This window comes from Megalobrama amblycephala, linkage group LG1 (assembly GCF_018812025.1).
Source record: "Megalobrama amblycephala isolate DHTTF-2021 linkage group LG1, ASM1881202v1, whole genome shotgun sequence".
Taxonomy (NCBI): domain Eukaryota; kingdom Metazoa; phylum Chordata; class Actinopteri; order Cypriniformes; family Xenocyprididae; genus Megalobrama; species Megalobrama amblycephala.
The window spans coordinates 15,693,652-15,719,639 of record NC_063044.1 but is presented as its reverse complement, the minus strand read 5'-3'; the positions used below and the strand labels follow the sequence as shown (position 1 = coordinate 15,719,639).

Genomic DNA, 25,988 nt, shown 5'->3' with positions numbered 1-25,988 from the left:
TTATTGAATTAAAATGCTCATGTGACGGAGGCTGAACACACAGCATACATACATCTCCCTAATCACCCAAACGTTATTCTGCACCTAATTTATAAAGTAATTAATGTTATAACAGAAACTCATTAAGGAGTCAAATGTGGGCATCAATACATAGCAGGCTTAAAAGAGTGTAAAATTTAAGACATCTATTTTACCACAGTTTAGACCAGAAACCCAGTAGAGAGCATCCAAAATATGGATTGCCAAAACCATTTTAGACCAATTGATGATCCTCTGAAATTTTCAAGCAAATGAGAGAGTGGTTTTATGGTCTGTTAAGGAAAGCAGTGTACGGTAGTTTGTAGCTTGTCCATATCGCAGGCCCTGCTAAATGAGAGACACCAGCGCATTTTCCTTGAGAGCAATTTTCAGGCTCTATGAGCTGAACCATTGCCTGCGGTATTCATTAAGGCACAGCTATATTTCAGAACACCTTGAGACTACACTGCTGCAGAAAATCCCACACTGATGCTGTTCCAGACCCAACACCTTTTACACTATATCTAACCTATAAAAACACTATAAAGTCTAATTCTCAATGGACGCCTGTTAATAAGGGAAAATCCCTTAACATTTAAATAGTACTGCTGCTATATCCTTAGTGGAAATGTTGCTCACTGTCTATTTGAAGTAGGGATGCAACTAATCAATAATATATTAAAAGAATAAAATAATAACTGACAGCAAATTTTATTACCAATTAATCAGGTCTGTGCACAGTGCACAAAGAACTTTATCTCGATGTCGCTTTACAGTAGTGGCAGAGGTCACAGAGGTCACTTTACATTTGATAGTTATATTCACATCTGTAAATGCTATAATTTCTGAGTATTTTCATTTCTTAAAAAGGTCATCCTGAAAACAAGCAAGTCTTACGTTAAAGGTCCCGTTTTTCGTGGTTTTTTGAAGCTTTAATTGTGTTTATAGTGTGGAATATAACATGTGTTCATGTTTCACGTGTAAAAAAAAAACAGTATTTTTCACATAATTTACTTATCTGTATACCGCTGTTTCCACTGTCATAAAAACGGGCTGATGACTTCCTTGTTCTATGAAGTCCCTCCTTCAGAAATACGTAACGAGTTCTGATTGTGCCAGCGGTTCCTGGTGTTGTGATTCGACAGCAGCTTCTGCTCCATCTTTCAAGAATAATCTTTGTGCAAATCCGGCATTAAACTGATTGAGATTGAGGAAGCTGTCCTCAGCAAAATGTGCTGCACATAGTTTTACATGTGGATTATAATTTTCGGGAACCGAGTTAAACATAAATTGTAACCATTGATCTCTAAGTACAGCGTCCCTGGGAAGGCCAAACAAAGGTGATTGGACTGCGGGATGAAAATAACAGCGTTTCGACGACATGGCGACAAACACACTCTACAAACGCAACTCTTGCTCTTCTCCGTGGGAGTGCAACAAGACCACGCCCCCTTTTTTGTGTATTCCTGTGGGCGGAGGTTAGTCAAAAAACTGTTTTAGTGACGTCATTAAAGAAGGAAGTAGAGGGATGTAGTCCAAACTGGCCGTTCGATGTAGGCGACTTCTGTTAAATAAAATATCTCGCTTGGCATTGAACTTTGAGCTTTACAATTTTACAGATTTTATTTATACTCTAACAACAACATTACACACTAACTAAAGTTTGAAACATGGGATCACGAAGAACGGGACCTTTAAACTTCAGCTTAATTGCTGCTGTTTGACACACTCATTTAAGCCCAAAGTAAACTTCAGCCATCCATGTTACGCACACTGTCCGTGTGACGGAATTTACAGCATCAGGAGGGGCCGCAGATGTCCGCGCACACAGTCCACATGAAGCTCAATTTTTTTGTTGAGAAGGTGCGCATACAAAAGCGCACATGTACAGTAAATGTTGAGATAGTCCACTAGGTGGCAATATGCAGCTATAATGTACTGAGTGCAGAAAGAGCGATATACAAATAAAAAAAAAACACTGTTCCAAGAACAGTAAACAAAGCAGCATATCATTTTCCATCATTTTGTTTTAACCCTTTAAGCCCTGAAGGCATTTTTAGAGTTTTTCTTTCTGGGTGACATACACAAATGTAAAATTATAGCAAGGAGAGTTAAAAGGTAATAAGGTAGGAGGACAATTCTGGTGAAGTTCCCCTACATGTGAGCTATATCTGGATCAAATTTTGTGGTGATAGCGTAAAGTAATCAAAAGTTACATCATTTGACCCCAAGGTAGCCTTTTTGTTTAGCCCTTGACACCCCCCAATGGGCATTTTTAAAATTGTTCCTCCATGAGGAATATCTCGTGATTGACGCAAGGGATTATGTTGATTTTGGATTCATTTCAATCAGGAGCATCCACTCTGAGTAATTATTTACATATGGGTCTTGCGGGGCTTCACCTGCAAAAACTCACTCAAGTTTAGTCAAAGCCCAAAACAATTACTTGTTGTATTCTACTCCGTGAGACCTTTCAAATGACATATGACACATGATTATCTGAGCTGTATGATGTTTTTCACATATTGCAGTACATAGTACAAAAAAGTATTTCATAAATTCTGATTTTTATTTTTACTGTAAGCTTTCAAATGACACCTATTTTGTGTAGAACAAGGCAGTAGTTTTGAAAAATATGATTATTAATTTTTTTGTATCTAGGTGGCGCCCACAGGCGGTACACTCCGGTTTAGAGGTACTACTCAGCACTCGATAAGAGTTGATCAAAATGCATGCATTAAAAAGCTGAAAAGCATTTTATGTTATTTCTGTCAGTGGTTGCTTAGTACAGTGGTTTTCAAACCTGTCCTGGAGGCACCCCAGCCCTGCACATTTTCTATGTCTCCCTTATCAGACACATCAATTTAGTTCTTGCAGTCTCTACAAATGAGCTGATGAGTTGAATCAGGTGTGATAAATGAGGGAGACACACAAAATGTGCAGGGCTGGGGTGCCTCCAGGATAGGTTTGAAAACCACTGGCTTAGTAATTTTTAATTACTACCGCCAGCGGTACACTTCAGGCTGGAAGGGTTAAGTTCTTTGCATGCAATGGCGGATTCGCTTCTTTTTTTCTTCTATTCTTCCAAACAAATGTCCTGTAAATGATACGACTCAGTGATGCCCTCTAGCATCTTGTAGAGTACAGAAAAGCAATTGTACTGCACACTTCGAACTAGTCCATCTGCACTCATCCACGGTTGAGTGTACTTTGAAAGCTGTGCATGAGACGGAGCACGGAAAATGAAGTATACAAGGCAGCATGTTTGAGCCGTTTTACCTCAAAGCAACTTGCACTCACGTACCTTAAAAAATGTTAGTGCCATTGTTTTCTCAAGATGCACACCAATAATGTTTTTTCTAAGGCATGTTTATAAAAGCTACTTAAATATCCTAAATGAACTAAAGACTGTTTGTGAAACCAGGACTTAATGTTCCAAATGCAGCATCAGAAATGTTGTTTTGTTATGCAAACTGTCAAAATTGCTGTGCCACTATTTTTGATCAAACAAGCAATTACAGTATTTTGGTGGCATTCATATGTGCTCTCAATTATTCTGAAATGGCGCGAAAGCAGCACATCTACACTTGGTTCTTTGCATCTATTGAATGATCACCTTTATATCTACGCATTTCTTTACATTACATTTATGCATTTGGCAGATGCTTTTATCCAAAGCGACTTACATTGCATCCAAGTGATTTATTTTTTTACTAGTTCATGAATTCCCTGGGAATTGAACCCATGAAATTGTTAGCGCCATGCTCTACTGGAAAGTATATAATGATGCAATGACATCTTCAACCTGAACAACACAGACTTGAGTCTTGAGCACCTTGATCTAGCACCATTAACAGTAATGCAGTCTCCAAGAAACGTCCTGTAGCCCACCACAGCAATGCAACATGAAGTCATTAATCTCCAGTGAGTAATCACACGCTTTGTCCGTTCCTCAACGTTCACACTAAATATGAATTAAAGCGGCAACCTCACTGACTCATTTCGCTCTTCATGTCAAAAGCTGATAAATGTTCTCTACTTCAGTGCTGAGAGGAGGTGATCCTTCCCATTTAAATTACCCCTGCAATAAAACTGCCCTTAAATAATGCATGCGAAGATCCAGAGCTTTGCATACAGGACGCCATATCTGTGTTCCTGATAAACAAGCCGCTTCATGCATTTCATACAAGTGGTTGTAAAGAGCTATTGAGAGTTTATGGGTTCTGAGACTGTTGAGGTCTTATATCTGTGCCTATATGAGTAACGACACACAACAAGCAGTATTAAGTCAAGTATGAGGCTGTCGTGATCATTGAGCTAATAATTGAGATCCACTTTCTGGTACGTAAGGTTCAGCAGAGTGACGGCGCTGGCGGTAGATTGGCATTGAGTCTAAAACACAAAGTAGCTCCCTTGGCGCCAACTGAACCAAACCCTACTTACCACATCTCATTTGACACAGGAGCAGGCACGGTCTCTCCTCCTGTGCATTATGGGTGAACAGGCACACAAGGGACGTGCCTGCTTGTCCTGCTGTCTGCTGTGAGTAATGACTGAGAGCAGAGAGGATCATGGGAAAAAGCACAAGACTGGAAAGGGTGAATGAAAAGAGGAAAAGATTTCATAGGCGACCAGTCAGCCTATTGACCAACCCATTGAAAAATCTTTAGAAATCTGCATGAGAAGTTTGTCTGGTTCAAATGAACAGAGAAGGATGGTTGCACTAATGTAGAGATATGTGGATATTCATCAATGAAAGGGAAAAATGTGGAAGAATATTAGAAAACACTGAGGGAATTCTGACAACTTGCTTTGGTTTTGGTGTAAAATAATAGCACTATATATGATTAATTGGTTAGTAAACACAGCATATAATGAATAAAAGTACACTCAACTGGTCATATTACAAAATAAACCCTAAGAGGATGGTGAAGGCCTGAAAGCATCTTGTATCACTCTGAAGGGGTTTATTTTGGGATAATGACTACTTGACAGTACATTCTCCTTGTTATTGCCAAATAAATTAAATGGACATGAGATATTGATTTGAGATCAAATTATTGTATTACATGGGAAGAAAGAGGCTGTGGACTGATACGAGGGACATGAAAATAGCGCCGATATGTAGGATTGCCAGGGACAACAGTGAAATATACAGTTTAGCATTATTATACAAATGCAGCGACTGACCAATCAGAATCAAGTATTTCAGAGAGCTGCATAATAAATAAACAGTTTTTCTGCAAAATTTATATAAAATATATTATATTCACTGCAAATGTTGGTCATTATAATATCTGTGCAGAAATATACTATAAACTAAACACATGCTTTGATATATATTGGGGATGTGCCTGAAGCTGAATACCTACTATGTTCGGAAATGGCGCATTCTACAGAGCCTCTAAAGGGACATGGTTTCACATGGTATATACAGGTCCTTCTCAAAAAATTAGCATATTGTGATAAAAGTTCATTATTTTCCATAATGTAATGATAAAAATTAAACTTTCATATTTTTAGATTCATTGCACACTACCTGAAATATTTCAGGTCTTTTATTGTTTTAATACTGATGATTTTGGCATACAGCTCATGAAAACCCAAAATTCCTATCTCAAAAAATTAGCATATCATGAAAAGGTTCTCTAAACGAGCTATTAACCTAATCATCTGAATCAACTAATTAACTCTAAACACCTGCAAAATATTCCTGAGGCTTTTAAAAACTCCCAGCCTGGTTCATTACTCAAAACCGCAATCATGGGTAAGACTGCCGACCAGAAGGCCATCATTGACACCCTCAAGGGAGAGGGTAAGACACAGAAAGAAATTTCTGAACGAATAGGCTGTTCCCAGAGTGCTGTATCAAGGCACCTCAGTGGGAAGGAAAAAGTGTGGCAAAAAACGCTGCACAACGAGAAGAGGTCACCGGACCCTGAGGAAGATTGTGGAGAAGGACCGATTCCAGACCTTGGGGGACCTGCGGAAGCAGTGGACTGAGTCTGGAGTAGAAACATCCAGAGCCACCGTGCACAGGCGTGTGCAGGAAATGGGCTACAGGTGCCGCATTCCCCAGGTCAAGCCACTTTTGAACCAGAAACAGCGGCAGAAGCGCCTGACCTGGGCTACAGAGAAGCAGCACTGGACTGTTGCTCAGTTTTGCATGTCATTCGGAAATCAAGGTGCCAGAGTCTGGAGGAAGACTGGGGAGAAGGAAATGCCAAAATGCCTGAAGTCCAGTGTCAAGTACCCACAGTCAGTGATGGTCTGGGGTGCCATGTCAGCTGCTGGTGTTGGTCCACTGTGTTTTATCAAGGGCAGGGTCAATGCAGCTAGCTATCAGGAGATTTTGGAGCACTTCATGCTTCCATCTGCTGAAAAGCTTTATGGAGATGAAGATTTCGTTTTTCAGCACGACCTGGCACCTGCTCACAGTGCCAAAACCACTGGTAAATGGTTTACTGACCATGGTATTACTGTGCTCAATTGGCCTGCCAACTCTCCTGACCTGAACCCCATAGAGAATCTGTGGGATATTGTGAAGAGAAAGTTGAGAGACGCAAGACCCAACACTCTGGATGAGCTTAAGGCCGCTATCGAAGCATCCTGGGCCTCCTTAACACCTCAGCAGTGCCACAGGCTGATTGCTTCCATGCCACGCCGCATTGAAGCAGTCATTTCTGCAAAAGGATTCCCAACCAAGTATTGAGTGCATAACTGAACATAATTATTTGAAGATTGACTTTTTTTGTATTAAAAACACTTTTCTTTTATTGGTCGGATGAAATATGCTAATTTTTTGAGACAGGAATTTTGAGTTTTCATGAGCTGTATGCCAAAATCATCAGTATTAAAACAATAAAAGACCTGAAATATTTCAGTTGGTGTGCAATGAATCTAAAAATATGAAAGTTTAATTTTTATCATTACATTATGGAAAATAATGAACTTTTATCACAATATGCTAATTTTTTGAGAAGGACCTGTATATATAAAAAAAAAAAAGATAGAAGGAAAAAATAGTATTTTAATGCTTTTGCTCGCAATTATCTAGTAATTATATTGAATATAATTTGCGGGCATCAGGGAGCCGCTATCAATATGCGGGGTATTGAAATCCCTTTTGAATGCATACTCACTATTTACTATCACTTTCGAATTTGCGATCACGCGTACTCCGTGTATAGGGAGCGGCGGTAGTGACCACACAATTTACAAGACAAGACATTTGTCAATGATGCTCAGGATCTGTTGTGCACCAAATTCTACGCCATCATCCTGTCAGTCATTTCTCCTTACTATCTTCATGTGATGTACTGTAATGTAACCGACTACCGCAGCAAGTCTAAGCATGTCCCTTTAGGGCTCCATAGCATATGTTTTTCATTTTCTGTGCCTTTACGAATTTGGATTTAGGATTCGGGCACATCCCTATTAGATATGACAGCTGTTGTCTACATAGTTTCCTCCTCAAGGATAAATACCAGTGCCTCAATCTATGCTGTTTTTTATATAAAATTAATAGTTCATGGATCACTCTGCACATTTAATGTCCAAATGTTTATGATAATGAGGGTCATACAAAGGAAACTAAAATCCTTGACTATTGCTGGATCACATTAATTCCAGTCAAGCTTTTCATTTGTTGTCTTTTTGGTTTTTTTTCCTAATGATGAGGGCACATGTTTTGTTTGTTTTGCCTGTGAATCAATTTTGTTCTGCCCAGAAACCGATTAACAAGTACAGCTGAAGTAACCCTTGCAGAATATCTGAATAACCTTGTACAAACCAATTGATTCTTTTAAATATGTTTAAATGTAAAAAAAAAAAAAAAAAAAAAAAAAAAGGAAAAAAGGAAAAAAAGATACATTTGTTGCAAAATGAGTTTTTATACTAAGCAAGGTATTTAAGTTTTTTTTACATCACTAGTTTAAAGAGTGAATTGAAGACATTTTAATACTTTAGTGCCCACAGATACCCTAGTTCTATATCTAAATGGCTCTAAATCACACTATAGACTAAAAATGAGAAGAATGCATTATCAAATAATTACTTCAGCTCTCTGGAGGTTCAGAACAGGCGAAGGAAAAACAGCAATAGAGAAAGATAAGAGTAGGACACATACAAAAAGATGACCACTTTTCTGCAGGGCACCAATGATATATTCCTGCAAAAAGAAAAAAAACTGCAGTACAAAGCAAACAGCAACCAGCTAGACCAGTGATGTCTTTTCCGATCAAGTGGAATCATACATAATACATACAACTGTGCAAATGACCCCATATTGATTCAAATGGCTAAAAGAACATGAACACGTCCTGGAAAAACAGATTGAGAAATAACAGCACTGCTGTGAAGTTCATCACCTGCATTCAGCAGTATATGTTGCTGAAGCAAGCAGGATGAGCTACTTCACCCCTCAGGTTATAGTGCCCTTAAATGGGCAATACATTAAAACACAGATGGCAGAAATATGGGTGCACATGCTAATCAGCAGATTTCTGTAGCCTGTCTATACATTTCTTGATACATAAATTTTGAGTAATTGCTATATGATGCTGCATAGCACCACTCTCCAAGCATTACCGAAACCAACACCTCTAGAACAACTGCCTTCATTTTTTGCCTTGTTAGTGCCTGTGGAGCTGTTAGGAAACATATCCAACCAACAATGACTCATTCACTTCTCATTGTGAATCAATGAGACAAAAAGGAGAGAAAGGAGAGCAAAAGGGCATATGGTTGTTTCTTTGAAGCTCTATGAGCACTGAGGTACAGGTACATGGTCTATGTTCTTGGTACATTGTATGTTTATTCACCACTGCATGCACATGGGAGCAGGAGCCACGATTCAGTGCAGCTGTGATTTGATTGGCTGGAGAGGATGGGCGGTTTTATTTTGGGCCTGTCATCTGGTAACTGACTGCCCGATCACGCCTGAGATGGCCTGTCTAGGCTGTCAAGCTGAAGTATGAGGGAGACATAAGGCGAAGGCATAGAGCGGGACGCATTTATGATGGACAGACCCTAGCTACAATGCTGGGGAGGGGAACAATGTACTAACCATGATGGCATACCTTTGAGAGGCAAGATAGATAGAACGATAGATCTATAGATAAAATGATAAATCGATAAATCAATAGAATTATAGATCTATAGATAGAACGATAAATTGATAGAACAGTAGATCTATAGACAGAACGATAGTTCAATAGATAGATCTATAGATAGAACGAATGAATGATAGATCGGTAGATAAAACGAACGATAGATAGAAAGCGTGAACAAATGAACGAACAAACAATAGATCTATAGATAAAATGAATGCTAAATTGAACAAATGAACAAATGATAGATAGAAACGAATTAATGAACGAATGAACAACAGATAGATCTATAGATAGAATGAATGAACGAACGCACAAACGATAGATCTATAGATAAAATGAACAAAAAATAGAACGAATGAACGAATGAATGATAGAACAAATGAGTGAACGATAGATAAACGAATGAACGAACAAACAAACAATAGATAGATCTATAGATGAACGAATGAACGAACGAATGATGGATAGAACGAATGAACAAACGATAGATAGAAACAAATGAATGAACGAACGAACAATAGATAGATCTATAGATGAACGAATGAACGAACGAATGATGGATAGAACGAATGAACAAACGATAGATAGAAACAAATGAATGAACGAACGAACGAACAATAGATAGATCTATAGATAGAACGAATGAAGGAACGAATAATAGATAGAATGAATGAACGAACGAAGGAACAATAGACCTATAGATAGAACAAATGAACGAACGATAGATCTATAGATAAAATGAACGATAAATAGAACGAATGAACTAACGAATGATAGATAGAACGAATGAAACAATGCTATATAGAAACGAATGAATGAACAAATGATAAATCTATAGATAAAATGAACGATAAATAGAACGAATGAACGAATGAGATAGAAATAAATGAACGAATGAACGAACAATAGCTAGATCTATAGATAGAACGAATCAATGACTAACGATAGATCTATAGATAAAACGAGATAGATAGATAGATTCAATTAATGCACTTGTCCTACAGATATTTTTGAAGCTTTCATAAAACCTTGTTACTTGCAGAAACATTTAAAACCACCATGTAATTTATTTTTAGTCCATTAGGTACATCTTGAATTCAATAGGCTACGTTTTGTTGCAACCCGATAACAAAAACATTATTTTTACATTGCATAAAATAAAAATCTATTTAAAACAAATAAAATAAAATAAAAACTGAAATAAAATAGTAAGCAACTTACCAATCCATCTCATTAAAGAGGTAAGGATCTGGAGGTATTTGGTCTTCTGTGCGTTAAAAAAGGTGAATGGCCCCAACAACAGTGTGAAGATACCCTGAAATTAAATAAAAACAGAAAACAAGTCAATGAAAGCATAAAAAAGTAGGAGACCAAGGTAAATCTCAGTAGAAATTCTGTGATATGTTGACCTTTAAATAACTAGCAAACTTGGTTTCACATGGTACACAGTAGAATATCCTACAAACATGAACATCAACCTGATGTAGACAGACCAACTGCACTACTAAATGGCCAAAATTAGTAGACATGCCTATTCTTGCCATAAATGAAGTGTATAGAATGGACCGGGATGCACATAACTTCACGAATGGTACGTTTTCCAATTCTAAAGAATCTGAGAAGCTTTTCTCTGAGCTCTGCAGGCACAGAGTCTGCATGGGCCTGCTCATGACTTATATGATACACATTTAATTTCTTTTTATGTTCTTCTGTGTAGGCAAGTAGATTCATGACTCATTTCTAATCAACTACATTGGGTTGAGTGTTGAAGAGAGACGTGCCAGGCTCTTTGATATGTATATTACAGACTTTAGCATCTTCACAGACAGCTGCAAGAAGAACTGGACCTCCCAGTCCTGGTGTGCATAACCATGCAAGTAAGGTTTTTACTCTGAACAGAAATGTCCAAATACTACTACCACTGCTACTCACATTTAATATACCTTTCTGTGTTTTTAAAAGATTTTTCCATCATGTTTGCTTATCAGCTTAAAGCATAGTTAATTTTTGGCATGGAGGGATCTGTCCTAAATACATGCCAAATGCCTCCAACCTGTGAAACTGCTCGTCTATTTTTAGGTGTTTTTTTTTCTTTCTCAATTTCCATAAAAAAAAACCCACAATCACTGTTAAAGCAAGAGGTTAAAATACATTTTAACATTCTGACTCATGTGTTTGTTTACCACACTGGTAATATTTTCTTAAAAGTAATCTCTAATCTGATTCAGCTGCCTCCTTCTGGTACATTACAGAAGCTCTGACTCACTATTTTGCATATGGTGATTTGGTTTTTCAGGACACTAGCATACAGATAAGTGCTATGTTTTTGAACACAACTGAATAAAAAAACTCACCCCTTTCATTTACAATCAAATCAGAAAAAAAAATGTCAATTTAAGTAAACAGATTTAATTTTGATTGAAACTGCAGTGTGTTAAACTGTGTTTTTGGCCATTAATTACATTTTTTTGACTCATTGTATTAAATTGTGTTTAATCTGACTCAGATTAATGGCCAAAAACACAATTTAACACACTGCAGTTTGTTCTAATTAACATTATTGATGGATGTCTCTCATTAAACGGTGACTAGTAAATCATCATGACACTATTCATACTTTATCTTGAGAGGTGAGAAGTGTCAGGGTTTTTGTATAGTCAGATAGGATGAGGCTGAAGATTACAGTCCATCATGATGCCTGAATGTCTGTCCTGATAAAAGAGCTGACAGAGAGCTTGTCAACAGCTAAAGCCCTGAAGGGACAAGTCAAAAGAGCAGAAGGCTCCAAATTCATATGACATTTCTATAAAGGGTTGTAATGGGACATGACACAATATGGTAGAAGTTAAACAGTAAGCAGGTGTGGACTCATATGATATATCAAGGAGAGATGTTGAAGATTTTAAACATCCCTTAAAGGGTTAGTTCACCCAAAAATGAAAATTCTGTCATTAATTACTCACCCTCATGTCATCCCAAACCCGTAAGACCTTCGTCCATGTTCAGAAACACAAATTAAGATATTTTTGATGAAATCTGAGGGTTTCTGAACTACACATAGGCAGCAACGGCATTGCACCTTTTGAGGTCCAGAAAGGTAGTAAAGTAGGCAGTGCTTCAACTTTAATGTTATGAAGCGACGAGAATACTTTTTGCGTTCAGCACTTCTGTGTTTACATCCAAACGCCAGCTCAGTATTGGCCGACGCAATACACGTGAGCACCACAACGCATGTGTGTGATGCTGACGCAGGAGCCGCACAAAGAGTATTCTTGGATTTCATCAAAAATATCTCCATTTGTGATCCGAAGATAAACGAAGGTCATACGGGTAATCAATGACAGAATTTTCATTTTTGGGGCGAAAGATAAAGAAGGTCTTTAACAGTCATTATAAATAAATAAATAAATAAATAAATAGGAGAACTATTTAAACCAAATAATAGGAGAACTGAGCAAGAAATCCACTTTGATAAATTCCCATAATGCATTTCTATCAAAATATAGTTATATCGAAGTGCATTCCTGCATCACTCCCACCACACAAAAATATACAGCCCCCGTCGTTTCATGGTGGTTGGCAACACACACAATCCTAACCATAAATATCTATTCCTGAGAAGAACTCCTACATTCCAGAATGGCCATAAAATACCATATGCTATCTCTTGTTGACAAATAAATAAATAAACAAAGAGCTCAGTTTCTTTATTGGAAGCAATGTCTAAGCTAACATACCACCCATTTTCAGTTCTGATGGCCGGGCCTGCTGTAGTTTCTTATTCGAAGCCTACCTTATAACATATGCCGCAGTTTCCGATTTGAAAAGGGACGCTGGCAGAAAGGTTGGAAACTTGACAGGAGCTCATCCACACATGCCAGGAGGGCAGAGCGATAGTAATGGATTTCCATTCCCTGACCCATTCTACGAGTGTTGTTGGTGCTGATAGTAAAAATGGTGCAACATTGGCACGCTGGTGCACAACGCATGCCAGGAAAGAACAACAGGAAGGAAGTTTGGCAATGGACAGGAGTGAAGGGAGAGATGGAGGGACAGGGCCAGGCAGAGAGGGCATCAGGGGAAGCAGAAAGAGCGAGAGCTGTGGGGTGCTGGGTGACTCAGACATGACATGAAGAGAGATAGAGAGGGACTGTGACATACTGTACTTGTTATCAGAACACAGAGCTCATTAACAGTCTAATAGTGTAAAATAGCCAAGCATGAGCCCCAAGCCACGGAAGTGTTAGAGCTGTTTGCGAAGGCAGGAATCACTATTATAGATTGTATTCAATGGTTTAATTATCATTTTTAAAATAACTGGATAAAAGAAAAAACGTTCAGCAGTGCAAAGAAATATTATGTCATGAAGCAGACTGTGGCTTATATTACTTGCTAGTGCAGAAAAATTGTGTCTGATATTACTTGCCAGTGCATTGTGGGAAAAACGGTATATTAGTGTGCTCAGGTTGTATACTGAATACTATGCATGCATACAGGGGGAAAACACTTTGTGCAAAATATAGATATTGTTTAATGCTGAAATATTGTAGTACATGTAGAATATTTGCACAATATTTAGATTTTTTTTTTCCTTTCTTGAAAAGGAATACGCACGCTTAATGTTGTTCTTAATATATTTTATCTTTTGGGATCAAAATATTGTTTCTGGGTAAACATTGAGTCAATTTCCATGTTAATTTTGACCTTTTGCTGGCCAAAAAAACCTGTGGTCACTGGGACATTCTGACAGATTTGGGTATATTCTTTCGGATGACTGTAATGTTCCTAAAGCAATATCAGATAACAAATTCAGCAATACTGAGCTCATCTAAAACCAACACTTGACTGAAATGAGATAAGGCAAAAAAATTAAATGAGAAAATGCAAAGGTAAACAGCTTGACGGAAGAGCAGGACTTGACTTATCGCATCAATATGAGTGAAATGAAACCAACAGTTGAGGACCGTTATTTGGCACCAGGAGATGCTGACAGTGTCATGGTGCAACACGTCAAATTCAGGATGACAAATATCTGAGCAATAGAGACATTACCATAACCATTTGAGTTTCCTTTTGAGTTTTGTGCAACTTGGGGCATCAAATGGAATTGCAGAAGTATGTACTTCACCCTTCAACATAATTGGGCAAAAGGTAGGACTCAAGAAACTGGCCAATCTATAGCCGCATTTCCACCGAAATTACCCGGAACAATTTGTCCCAGGAACTTTTCCACCCAGACCCGTTGCTGTCTGTGTTTCCATTGTGGTCTAAAGTACCTTGAAGATTAGGCAACTTGGTCCAGTGACAGGAATGCGTGCGTTCCAGTTCCAGCTGGATTTCGTCCTCCGCATAAAAGCGGTCCATCTGTTTTATTTTAACTCCAATGTTTATTTGAATAAAAATGGTTTTAAAAATGGTGGTTGAAATAAAATGCTGCCAGAACTCAACCAATCAGCATGTTCAGTGCCCAAGTCCAACCCCCGAAAATTCCTGAACTTTGAAGAAAAAGTACTACCTCGTGAGCAGGGACTTTCTGAGGGGGATTATTTTACCTGGAACTTTATTTAGACCCTGGTCCCTGCGGTGGAAACACACAGAGTACCAACCCCAAAGTCCCTAGCTTCTGTGGTGGAAACACAGCTTATAACACTTGTCATCGTCTGCTGGAAGAGTACAGTGAGCAAAACCAGTATATGGTTTTCTTCTTAATGTACTCCCCTAACTTCATACCAAGTGTGGACAGCTCTAGGGGACTTGTGTCTATGGACTCTAGGTTAGCCCATGTGGCGGCACAGAAGCAGGATTATAGCTCAACTGATAGTAACATGCAAAACAGGGATTATATTTCCAATCCCCACAGTGTCAAGATCCCAGTGGCATTTGTCTCCAGTGCTAATCTTTGTTAGACATTCTAGACATTATCAACAAAAGGAAAGCAGATATGTTGCTACTTCATCATCAGCTAACGGAACTTAAAGAGATTAAAGAATAAAATTTAACAATTTATACTCAGAACAGAACCATCAATACAAAAATAAACTCTCTAAAACTCTCTAAAAGTTAAAGAGACATAACTGTTTTAATAATAATAATAATAATAATAATAATAAAAAAAATAAAAAAAAATTAAATTTAAAAATAAAATTGTTAAATTATTTAAAAAAAAAAAGTATATTATTATTATTATTATTATTATTATTATTATTATTCACAAATACCATACCATGGGCGATTTCAAAACACTGTTTCATGAAGCTTCTAAGCTTTACGAATCTTTTGTTTCGAATCAGTTATTCGGAGCATGTATCAAACTGCCAAAGTCATGTGATTTCAGTAAACAAGGCTTTGTTACGTCATAAGTGTTTTGAAACGTTTCGAAATTTCAATGGTTCACATGACTTTGACAGTTTGATACACGCTCCGAACCACTGATTCGAAGCAAAAGATTCGTAAAGCTTCGAAGCTTAATGAAGCAGTGTTTTGAAATCGCCCATCACTAGATATTGTTGAAAAAAGTCATTATTTTGGGCACACAAAAAGTATTCTCGTCACTTCATAACATCAAGGTTGAACCACTGTAGTCACATGAACTGTTTTAAATATGTCTTTAGTAGCTTTTTGTACATCTGAAAGTGTTAATTATCTTACTGTCAATGGAGGCCTCACTGAGCCATCGGATTTCATCAAAAATATATTAATTTGTGTTCTGAAGATGAACAAAGGTCTTACGGTTGTGGAACGACATGAGGGTGAGCAATTAATGACAGAATTTTCATTTTTGGATGAACTAACCCTTTAAGCTCATTATACGTTACATTACCTGAACTTCCCACAAGCCTCTGACTTGCAGTTGACCTCAAATTTAAAGCCATTACTGTAAAACAGGCTAATAACTCAATACAACACACAACAGGCAGAATAAAGCTACAAAGCCAGTGTAAAAACTGTGAACCAATTATGACTCCATAATTGAGTTTTTTTTTCAGCTCATTGTATCTGTCAGGCTGAAGCATCATTAACCTCCAAAATGAGCTGCAATAAGCTGCCACAATTAAGAGCTCAATTAATGAATAAATGGATGCATAAATGCATTCAAGAAAGCAAAAAAAAAAAAAAAAAATAATGAAACCACAGCTTGACCCATCCTTCAAGAAGTAAGAAAAGCAATTAAGCCATTGTTTTAATTTGAGGTCAGCATATTGGCACAAATTGAACATTGGATTTAAACATAATACAAATTTATGATACACAACAACAACAACTGATTAAAAAAAACAAACATTTGCAATGAAATGAGCTTAAATAATCATTCCAAAGTCAAACATGGCACGGTCTAGAACAGATATTGTACGTGAGTTCATTACAAAATAGCACTGCTACTTAATTTAAAAAACAAACAAAAAAAAACACCTTACAGGCATCAGAGCCATAGGCCAGGGGTAAAGGACACTCAATATAAGGCCCCTATATCCCATGAATGAGACAAGTTCAAGTTCTGACTCATACAATCTCTCCCCAATGATTTCTGATGATCCAATAAACTAACCAGGCAAAACATTATATAAAAAGCAGCAAATATGCCCAGAACTCCAGGAAAGCTGAATGCTGTCAAGCGAGATCTTTCTGCATACTGATCTTTACAATAGCAGAAAACATGAATATTTGTTTGTCCCATTGGATTTCCATATTAATACAGGAAGTGTCATAAAATCAATGCTGCATCTGACTCTTTGGAGACATCACTGGCTTTGTCTGTTTGAATCTGACAGTAGGAAAGTCCAAAAGACCACCAACTGTTTTTATTTTGGTCCAGACACATTTTTCCTTATTGGTCTCCATCTATGATAAAATTTTCCAAAAATAACTGACAAAACCTAGCTAAACTGTACAGTGAACATTCATATTTAAAGCTTAAAATTAAGAATTGACTTCTTTCAAGACTCTTTAAATTACACACCACCAACTCAAGATTTAGGCTCAAAGAAAATCTTTTACATATGATCAACAAGTCTGTTGTAATAGGTCCAACTCACCTTACTCTAATTCATTTTGCACAATCTGTATTCTAACGGTCACAGAGCCAATAAATCACAGTGGAAGAGCTTGTCGTGAGTCAGGCGGTGTTCATTAAGTCTGGACAGTTGCATTACTCCGCCATTCATGGGTCAACAGCTCTTTCCTACAGGCCTTTGGTAAAAAAAATTATGTCTATATATTTTTAAAAAGAAACCATTCATCCATTTAGAGTCATTTACAGCATGGTTACACTGGCAACTATGGTGTGAATCAAAGCTGAAACCTTTCTAAAACAGCGGGAGCCACTGAGGAGCAGGACTAATTCTCATGACTTTGTAATACTGTGTCAAGTTCACCAAAGCACTTAGTTCTCTCATAACCATAGAGATCTCAGTTTTGTCCAGTTCAACAGAAGCTAAATAGAATAGGATCTTTTTCTCATCAGGATCGGGGCTGACATGACTTAACTATTAAGGACAGTCCCCCTGGAGCAAGTTGAGGATATGTGCCTTGATCAAGGGCACAACAGTGGTAGCTGAATTTTCACAAATGCAGTGTTTGAACATGCAATCTGTTGATTATAAGCCCAGATGTACAACAACAAAGCTTAACCACTCGAAAGAAAGAAAAAAGAAAATGGCTGCAAAAAAAAAAAAACTGACATTGTGATATTTTGTTTTTCTGCCATATAAAAGATATGAAAACGGAAAAGACAAGAAAAACGAAATGTAAAATGTAACAAAACATATAATCATACTTCAATTTGGTTCATTACTTATTGTTTGCAAACACAGTTATAAAAGCTGGATTACTTGTTATAATCCTAAAACATTTCATGTAAATGAGATTTCTTGAGTTTCTTAGGGTTTTTCAAACTTGAAATAGTTAACCCTGGGTCATTCTAAACCCTGGGTAAACAGAATCCTGGGTTATCTTGCTTCACGTTTCACACGGCTCACAATTTACCCGGGGTTAAAAATTAATCATGGGTATTCATAAGCTGACAATTCACATTGTACATTCCTAAACCCTGGCTTAACGTTCTAATTTGCATATTTGCGGTGTCAGTGTCATTGACTGGATAAACGCAGCATGTGACCTGTTTGCATAGCTTTAGCATTGCGCATCCTCATATTGCCGACTGTATTATCAAGTTTATACTGAATGGATATTTCAGACTATAAAAAGGTACAAATGAAACGGTGTCTTCTTCACTCAAATTGTCGCATTTTCTATCAGCATTTTACATTTTTCCGCTCAAACACTGAATTTACTGTTTTATATATAACGTGCAGTGTTTCCGTGACTGTCCAAAGCACATGAATATGAGGCACACTAATGATGCACCTAACACTACATCATTTCACACTGAAGTTTGGCACCACAATGCAGGGATAACACCGCAAAAGCGGTGCTAACCCTGCTCCGGAGCAGGATTTCATAACCCCAAGTAAAGAGCAGTGCTAACCCCGCTTCTAAATTACAAGTGTGAAATTTACCCAGGGTTAAAAGCGGTGTTTAGAACCAAAGTATGAAAAGCCCTTTTTAAGACATGATATGCACACAAACTACAATGAAAAAAATGGATATTTAACAAATAAATTCCTAAATCTGCATCACAAAAGGTCATGTCACTGTATAATGTACTCTGCACTAAATTAATCTGAAATCTGCTTTGTCAATAGAAGGTACGACAAACAAAAAGATCTTAACATGCATTCCATCAGACAAGCAGTGAAATAAAGCTCTATGCAAAGTAAACTATCATATCCACTGCCATCATCTCAAAACTTGTACTCCAAATATTTGTGTAAATCTAAAAATGGCCAAACAAACAGTAGTCTGAACCCCTTCAGGCAAAAAAACAAACAAACAAACAAAGAAACAAAGATCATGAAGGTATGAAGGTCAAACTAGTAGCTTCTGTGTTCAGGGTGACATACGGAGGGATGTTTTGATAATGAGACATCGGTTGTGCTTGTGGATTTCATTTCATGGAAATCACGTACAGCCTCGTCCTGACACCCACCGAGGAAGACCATTACATCATTCTGCGATGTCCTTGGACAAGATAACCAGCTTTTCCAAACCGAGAACAATATTGTACCCAGCAGGTAGCTCCCGGTGAACACACAAGCTGTTCAGTGGACTGAAGTTAAGCATGCAGAAATGGACTTATGGGAAATTAAAAGTAATTATAATAATGGGATACAGCGGAATAAGACAGAACAGAACCTGCATAAGCACAAGACACAAACCTTTGAGGTCTGCGTGTGGGTAGCAGTGCATGGTTATTTACTGTCTCTATAATATTCCAGTTTCTTTAGTGTAAATCTATGGGATTTTTCTGGCAGCAAGCACAGCTAATAACAAAATGAGACACATTAAAACGTGCTGACAGCTGTGGGATACTTAAAAGTGGTTGGGACCAGAACTGTCACTGTGACATCAACTACGCTATGTTTACAGCATTGTGACAGGTTCATCCTTGCATATCCTACAGAAGATATAAAGAGCTGTCAAGTGTGCAACAGACGTGGTATATCATGATCTTAACCCAAGGCTGAGTTTGTTTTATCTGCATTTACTTCCCCATCTTTCCCTTTAAGTTTATCTGCCACATCTTTTCATGGTCCTCCTCGACAACTCCTTCCCTGCTTGGCAAGAATCACCAGCGGGACTGTGGGTCAGCCAGTGTTTGCACTGGCACGATAGTCCCACAGTGGATTAGAGAGAGGACTCTTCCCCTGGTGGGCCACTGCTCAAACTCCTTATCCTGCTGAGCTAATATCCACTAAACCATCTGCGTTGTCTTATTCCTGCAGAGCCATCCACAGCATAAGAGCTTTCTAAAAGAGAGCTTCAACTACATCAACAAAAATCCACTGCTGTCAACTTGAGCTTTCAAATGTTTCAATATTTTTGGCAAAAGTAAAATGAACAGTCATCATATAGGAGAGTTTCTTTGAAAGCATGAAAGCACCAAGATGGAGAAAGTTTAAACAGTTGTAACATGTAGATACAGTAGACAATCTGACTCCCTTAAATGCATACCTCGAGTCTTTAGTGACCCAGGACGTCATCCACTACCCTCCTCCTCATTCATTTTTTAAAGTTAGACATCAACCTAAAGAGTATTCCTCATTCAATTCATTATAAACTATATAACAAGAAAAATATATATATATATATATATATATATATATATATATATATATATATATATATATATATATATATATATATATATATATATATATATATATATATATAAAAGAATGCCTGTTTTCCCATTCATTTTTTTGTAAAAATTGTATAGGGTCACTAATGACCCAAGGTGTGTTACAGTGCAAGTATATTTTTTCTGCACAACAATTAAAATTTTGATGACTGAATAAGTACAATTCACCTTTATTCCACATGGTGGAAATGTCTGATACAAAATGATGAAGTGACGTTTCACTCATAGTTAATGCAGGCAGAAAACAAAAGAATAGGAAGTATCATAAGCAAAACTTGAAATGGCTCTGTGATTTACTACAGAGCAATTACTGAACACAATCAAATATTAGTGTCACTGTCACTTGATGGTGGATCTGGTGAAAAAATTGAATTTTGATTGAAAATTGATTTTAAAGATGATAGTTTTGAGAATATGTTTAAGATCCTGTGGCGAGGACAGTGATGATGGTATAAAACATCTGCTCAAACTGAACCCTTTCAAGCTCCAAATGGTAACAAAATATGCTTTTTTTTATTCTTTTGTAATTGTTACTCTAATATCAGGAGAGTTTTATATTATTGTGACAGGTAGAGATCCATCCTTATTAGATATAGATCCGGGTCGCTAAAGACCCGAATATGTAATAATGATTGGTGAAACATTCATGCATTTAAGGGTCAAGCAATTAATTCAAAACAATAATAATAATAAAAAAAATGTTCAAGAAAGTCCCTGCAAGAGATGTTAAATCCTTTAAAATATTTAGCATTTGGTCCAAATAATGGTTCCTCAAACATATGTATAAAATAAAATGGTGCTGTATCTTAATTCACAAGCATGTTTTTCCCCCCAAAGATGAGAAAACACAAATTTGATCTTGCTACACTGGTTTGTGACCCATATTTCACAGAGCGAGCGAGAGAAGCAAATGCGTGTCCTAGGAGGACAGTCAATGGATACTGAAAGTTGTTGAAAGGATGGGCTCTTTTAAACATGTTATCCAGGAAGACAATCTCTACACTCAGTGGGCAGATTTCCTCACCAGCAGAAATAAAAAAAAGAATAGAAAAGAAGTTCATTCTGCCTCTGCATATACTACACAGACTTTTACATACTCATCCAAATTTCACCTAAATCATTTACTGACGCTACACTGCAAAATTGAGTCTATGAGAAAGCATCAAAGTTGTGAGGTCACAGCCCTAAGTACATTACTGATCAAAAGTTTTGGGCTGGTAAGATTTTTTTGAAAGAAGTTTGCATTTATTTGATCACGACTCCGTGCTTTCCTATCTGATCTCTATACTGTTCTATCCAATAAAATGAAAATTATCCCATGATTCACTCTCCCTCAAGCCATCCTAGATGTATATCATTATCTTTCAGACGAACACAATCAGAGATATATTCAAATACATCCTGGCTCTTCCAACCATTATAAAAGGAAGTGAACGGGGGGCATGTTTTATAGCCCAAAATAAATGCACCCATCAATCATAAATATAATCCATACGGCTCCAGGGGGTTAATAAAGGCCTTCTGAAGTGAAATGATGGGTTTTTGTAAGAAAAATATCCATATTTAAAACTTCATAATCTAAAATAACTAGCTTTCACCAGATGACCGTACACATACTGCGCAAGTCAACTTGCGTCAAATGAGTAACCCCCAGACGCGATGTATGACGCAGGATGTAGGAGTATCATAAGCTTAAACGCCTATCGCAGTTTAAACAAATGGGGCTGTGCAACAAACTCAAGCTCCTCTTCTCTTATATTGAAATACTCTGACATTTCTCTTTAAAATTTCTCGTTTTAGACTTCTAATGTGTGTCTAATTGTGTTTTGAATACTCTGCGCTTCTGCATTCGTCAATATGTCAGGTCAGAGGTTACTCTTCCGTCGTAAAAATCGATGAGTACGGCTGCATGCCGGAAGCTAGTTAGTTCAATTTATAAAGTTTTAAATATGGATATTTTTCGTACAAAAACCCATCACTTCATTTCAGAAGGCCTTTTATAACCCCCTGGAGCTGTATGGATTACTTTCATGATGGATGGATGCATTTTTGGGGGACTTCAAAACAAGCCCCCCCATACAATTATAAAGCTTGGAGGAGCAAGGACATTTTAAATACATCTCCAATTGTGTTTGTCTGAAAGAAGATAGTTATAAACACCTAGGATGGCTTGAGGGTGAGTAAATCATGGGATAATTTTCATTTTTTGGGTGAACTATCCCTTTAAATGCCCATCACATGACTCCTTGAGAAATGTAGCTTATCACTGCTTGGTACAAAGGATCCTCCTATCAAGATTGTTAAGGAAATTAGCTCATTTAACAAGGACCCATAGAATAAAGGTGATCATGTATAGCCATTAATCCAGCTTCCCCTTCAGAATAATTACCAGCCCAATGAGAAAAGGGAGGACACTTTCCCGTCCTTGATACAATTTACAGCCTCACTCCACATCACCCCTTCCATATATAAGCAGATCCATGGAATACTCTCAATACATTCCATAAATTAAATCAACAATGTCTTGGACTTGAACTCAAGTTTATCCTTTGAACTTTGGAGTGCTTGTTTGACAATGTTTCAGTCATAAGGTGAAGAGATACTCCAGTTCTTTAAAAAGCTCTTTAAACTGAACACTGAAAAGAATCGACAGCAGATGTCTCAGTCTCAGCCTTAGTCTACTGATCATCTTAACAGCTTCCAACAAACAACAGATAAAATGGCAGTTTTACACAGTGTGGACCCTTTACTGCTGATCAAAGCCACAGCTTGCTGGGCAGACAGGCCTGTTTAACTTGAGAGACAACAAAAAGATTCTGCCTTAGCCATACCCGTTTCAGACAACCCAAATAGATCTACTGAAGTGTTTCACAATTGACAAAACTGCTTAATTAAGAATAGAGAAATGAGTATTATTTTGCTTGGAGATGCCGTTTTTGTCCTTGTCCCTTAGTCCTGAGTTTTGTGTGTCATCCGTTTTAGAATTTAAAAATATAGCATTGCTCAGGGACAGCTGTTGAGCCAGAGTTCAAAAATAGCTCTTTGTTTGCTGTGCCACAAGAACGGCAAGTCCTGGAATAGTTTTTTTTTTTTTTTTTTTTTTTTAATGATAAGATAAAATAGTGACAGCAGTGATCTACATAACACTTAAAGGGGAGAAAAGTTTGAAGAAATGACAAGAGAATGAAATGAATTAAGCACATGCTTTTACATATACACTGTTCATTATAAGAACTAATCAATGAGTCATGAAATATGCAGTGTAAATTGGATCATAAATGTAAAAATTACTTAACTGCTCCAGGTCTTATAGTGTAGGATTATTCAGTGAATATATTTCAAAAGTACTCCCAAATCCATATGGCTATATTTAACACAGTAGCATGACGGTTTCACATGTAATGCTGTCTGAGGGCTTGAAGGTCTCGCACATTCAACAGTGACTGAGATTTCTCTGGATTCCATGAATGTTTCCACAATATTATTTACGCTTGATGCTGAAAGACCTAAATACTTTGCAATCTTTCACTGAAAAATCTGATTTTTGAATTGTTTGACAATTCTCTCATGACATTTGGCACAAAGTGGTGAGCCATGATCCATTTTTATTAAGTGTTAACAATGAGATTGTGGTTTTTATAATCAATTAACACTGCTTTTGTGATTTTTGGTGAATTTGTCACCAAAAAGTCATTCGGTTTAACCAAAATTTCAGTTTTACATAATGACACTTTTGGTTATACCGAATGACAATATTTTCAAACAACACTAACAGGCTGATAACTATCTAGCTAGCTAGCTAGCAAGCAAGCAAAAAGACAATTAAACATTTTATATTTAGTACAAGTTTTTAAAATATTACAACATTAACTTTTTTTATAACAGTTGTACCGAATGACCTGATGTTTCGGGACATTCGTATGAGCAAGAGAAAACGTGAATTTTTCAAATAGTTAAAAGAGTTACTTCGCTTCGCATCCATGTGGTCCTTTGCAGGTGTCTAAATGATGTCACATCCTGTCACATGATACTGACCAAATTACTTGATCCAAAATGGTCCCTTTATATGGGTTACTCCGAATGACATCAATGAAATTCATTTTTCCGGACATTCTTTCTCATAACAAAGCAACGACTTCTACGCATAATTTAAATACCATTTTGCACTGATAAAGATGTTATAAAATCATGCCAGAATAAAAATTATATACATTTATTTCATTTTAAGATATTTTAATCACAATTGAAATGGCTGTATTTGCCTTTGGACGGTTAAACCGAATGACCTTTAGACACTTCAAAATCTTTAAAATCTTTATATGTAGCAAAATATAATTAAAACCTTTTGGATTCAATAAAAGAGATCTAGTTGTACTACCTTACATACTTTGGATGTCATATCTTTGTTTTTTAATTATTACCAAGACCTTTGGACAAAAAAAAAAAAAAGACCCATCACGTCATTAACCCACATACGTCACTCGCCTATTCGTATCTCATCATATCTGTAAAAGTTTCTCCAGCTACAGTACTTTGTGTGGAGTGGGAGTGGCATAGTTTAGTTGTCACAATGAGTGAGGAAGGTTGAAATGAATCATGCTAAATATCAAACAGATAAATTATAACAGAGTTCATTGTAAAGCATTATCTACTGTGAAGGGTCATTTCATTATAGCTGTTGTAATGCAGAGCCGAAGCACAACCAAAACAATGTACATAGTGTACCTTTAAAGATGCAACTGCTCAAAAACTAAGTATTTACCCAACCAATTTGTGTAGCTACACTCACATATGCCTAGAATTGACTGCACTATTTCATGGCAACACTCATAGTTGGGTTCATTACAAAATCCATTACCTTTTCAAGCACCACTGCTTAGAAATAAAATAATATAATGAGCAAAGACAACTAATCATCCATCCAAACCCATCCCTACTATATGTCAGGGTAAAGTCACTGTCATACTCTGCTGAGGCAGGAAGTTTTACACAATGTGCAGAACGGCCGTTAAGCAGTACAAAGTAAAACAGCTGCTATAAAGGCCTTTGGGGAGATACGCAGTTTGAGAATCTGTAGTCCAGTACACTCCATTCCTGGAAACTCTTTGGCCGCATTCCCCTGAAGAAAGACATCCATAACATCCTTCTTTGTGTGTCACAGGTAGAGAAAGAACAGTGTCACGGTCTGCCACCCACTCAGGGATTATAGTGAGGCAAGGTGTTATGTGAAGGCATAATATGCCTCTTAATCTTCCCTTTTTCCTTTTCTAAAGCTTATGCCATGAGGCTGCACTAATGTGTCAAACATCAATCCCGCCGGCCACGGGGGGATACAACTGACCACTACTCTCAAATATTCTCAGGCAGACCACGTACTGTTTTGAGTCAAAGTCAAGACACACCAAAAGGGAGAAAAAACAAATGCATCTGCACTACAGTAGCTGTAGGGTCATAATTCACTCTGTCCGCAAAAGGCAGGTTTCAAAATTAAAGGTAGCGTGATGATTTAGGAATACATATAATAAAAACACTGTAAAGACATGTTAGAAGGACATATGGGCACTTAGATTCAATTCAATAATCTGGAATATTTCCTAGAA

General features: G+C 37.2%; 1 protein-coding gene across 1 annotated transcript in view; it reads right to left on the bottom strand.

Annotated features, from left to right (window-relative positions):
- Window positions 1-25,988, bottom strand: part of tmem104 (transmembrane protein 104) — a 52,707-nt gene that overhangs the window by 10,018 nt on the left and 16,701 nt on the right. Inside the window, exon 9 of the mRNA XM_048183444.1 lies at window positions 10,353-10,446. Coding sequence (XP_048039401.1) covers window positions 10,353-10,446 — 94 coding nt within the window. The remainder of the gene's footprint in view (window positions 1-10,352; window positions 10,447-25,988) is intronic.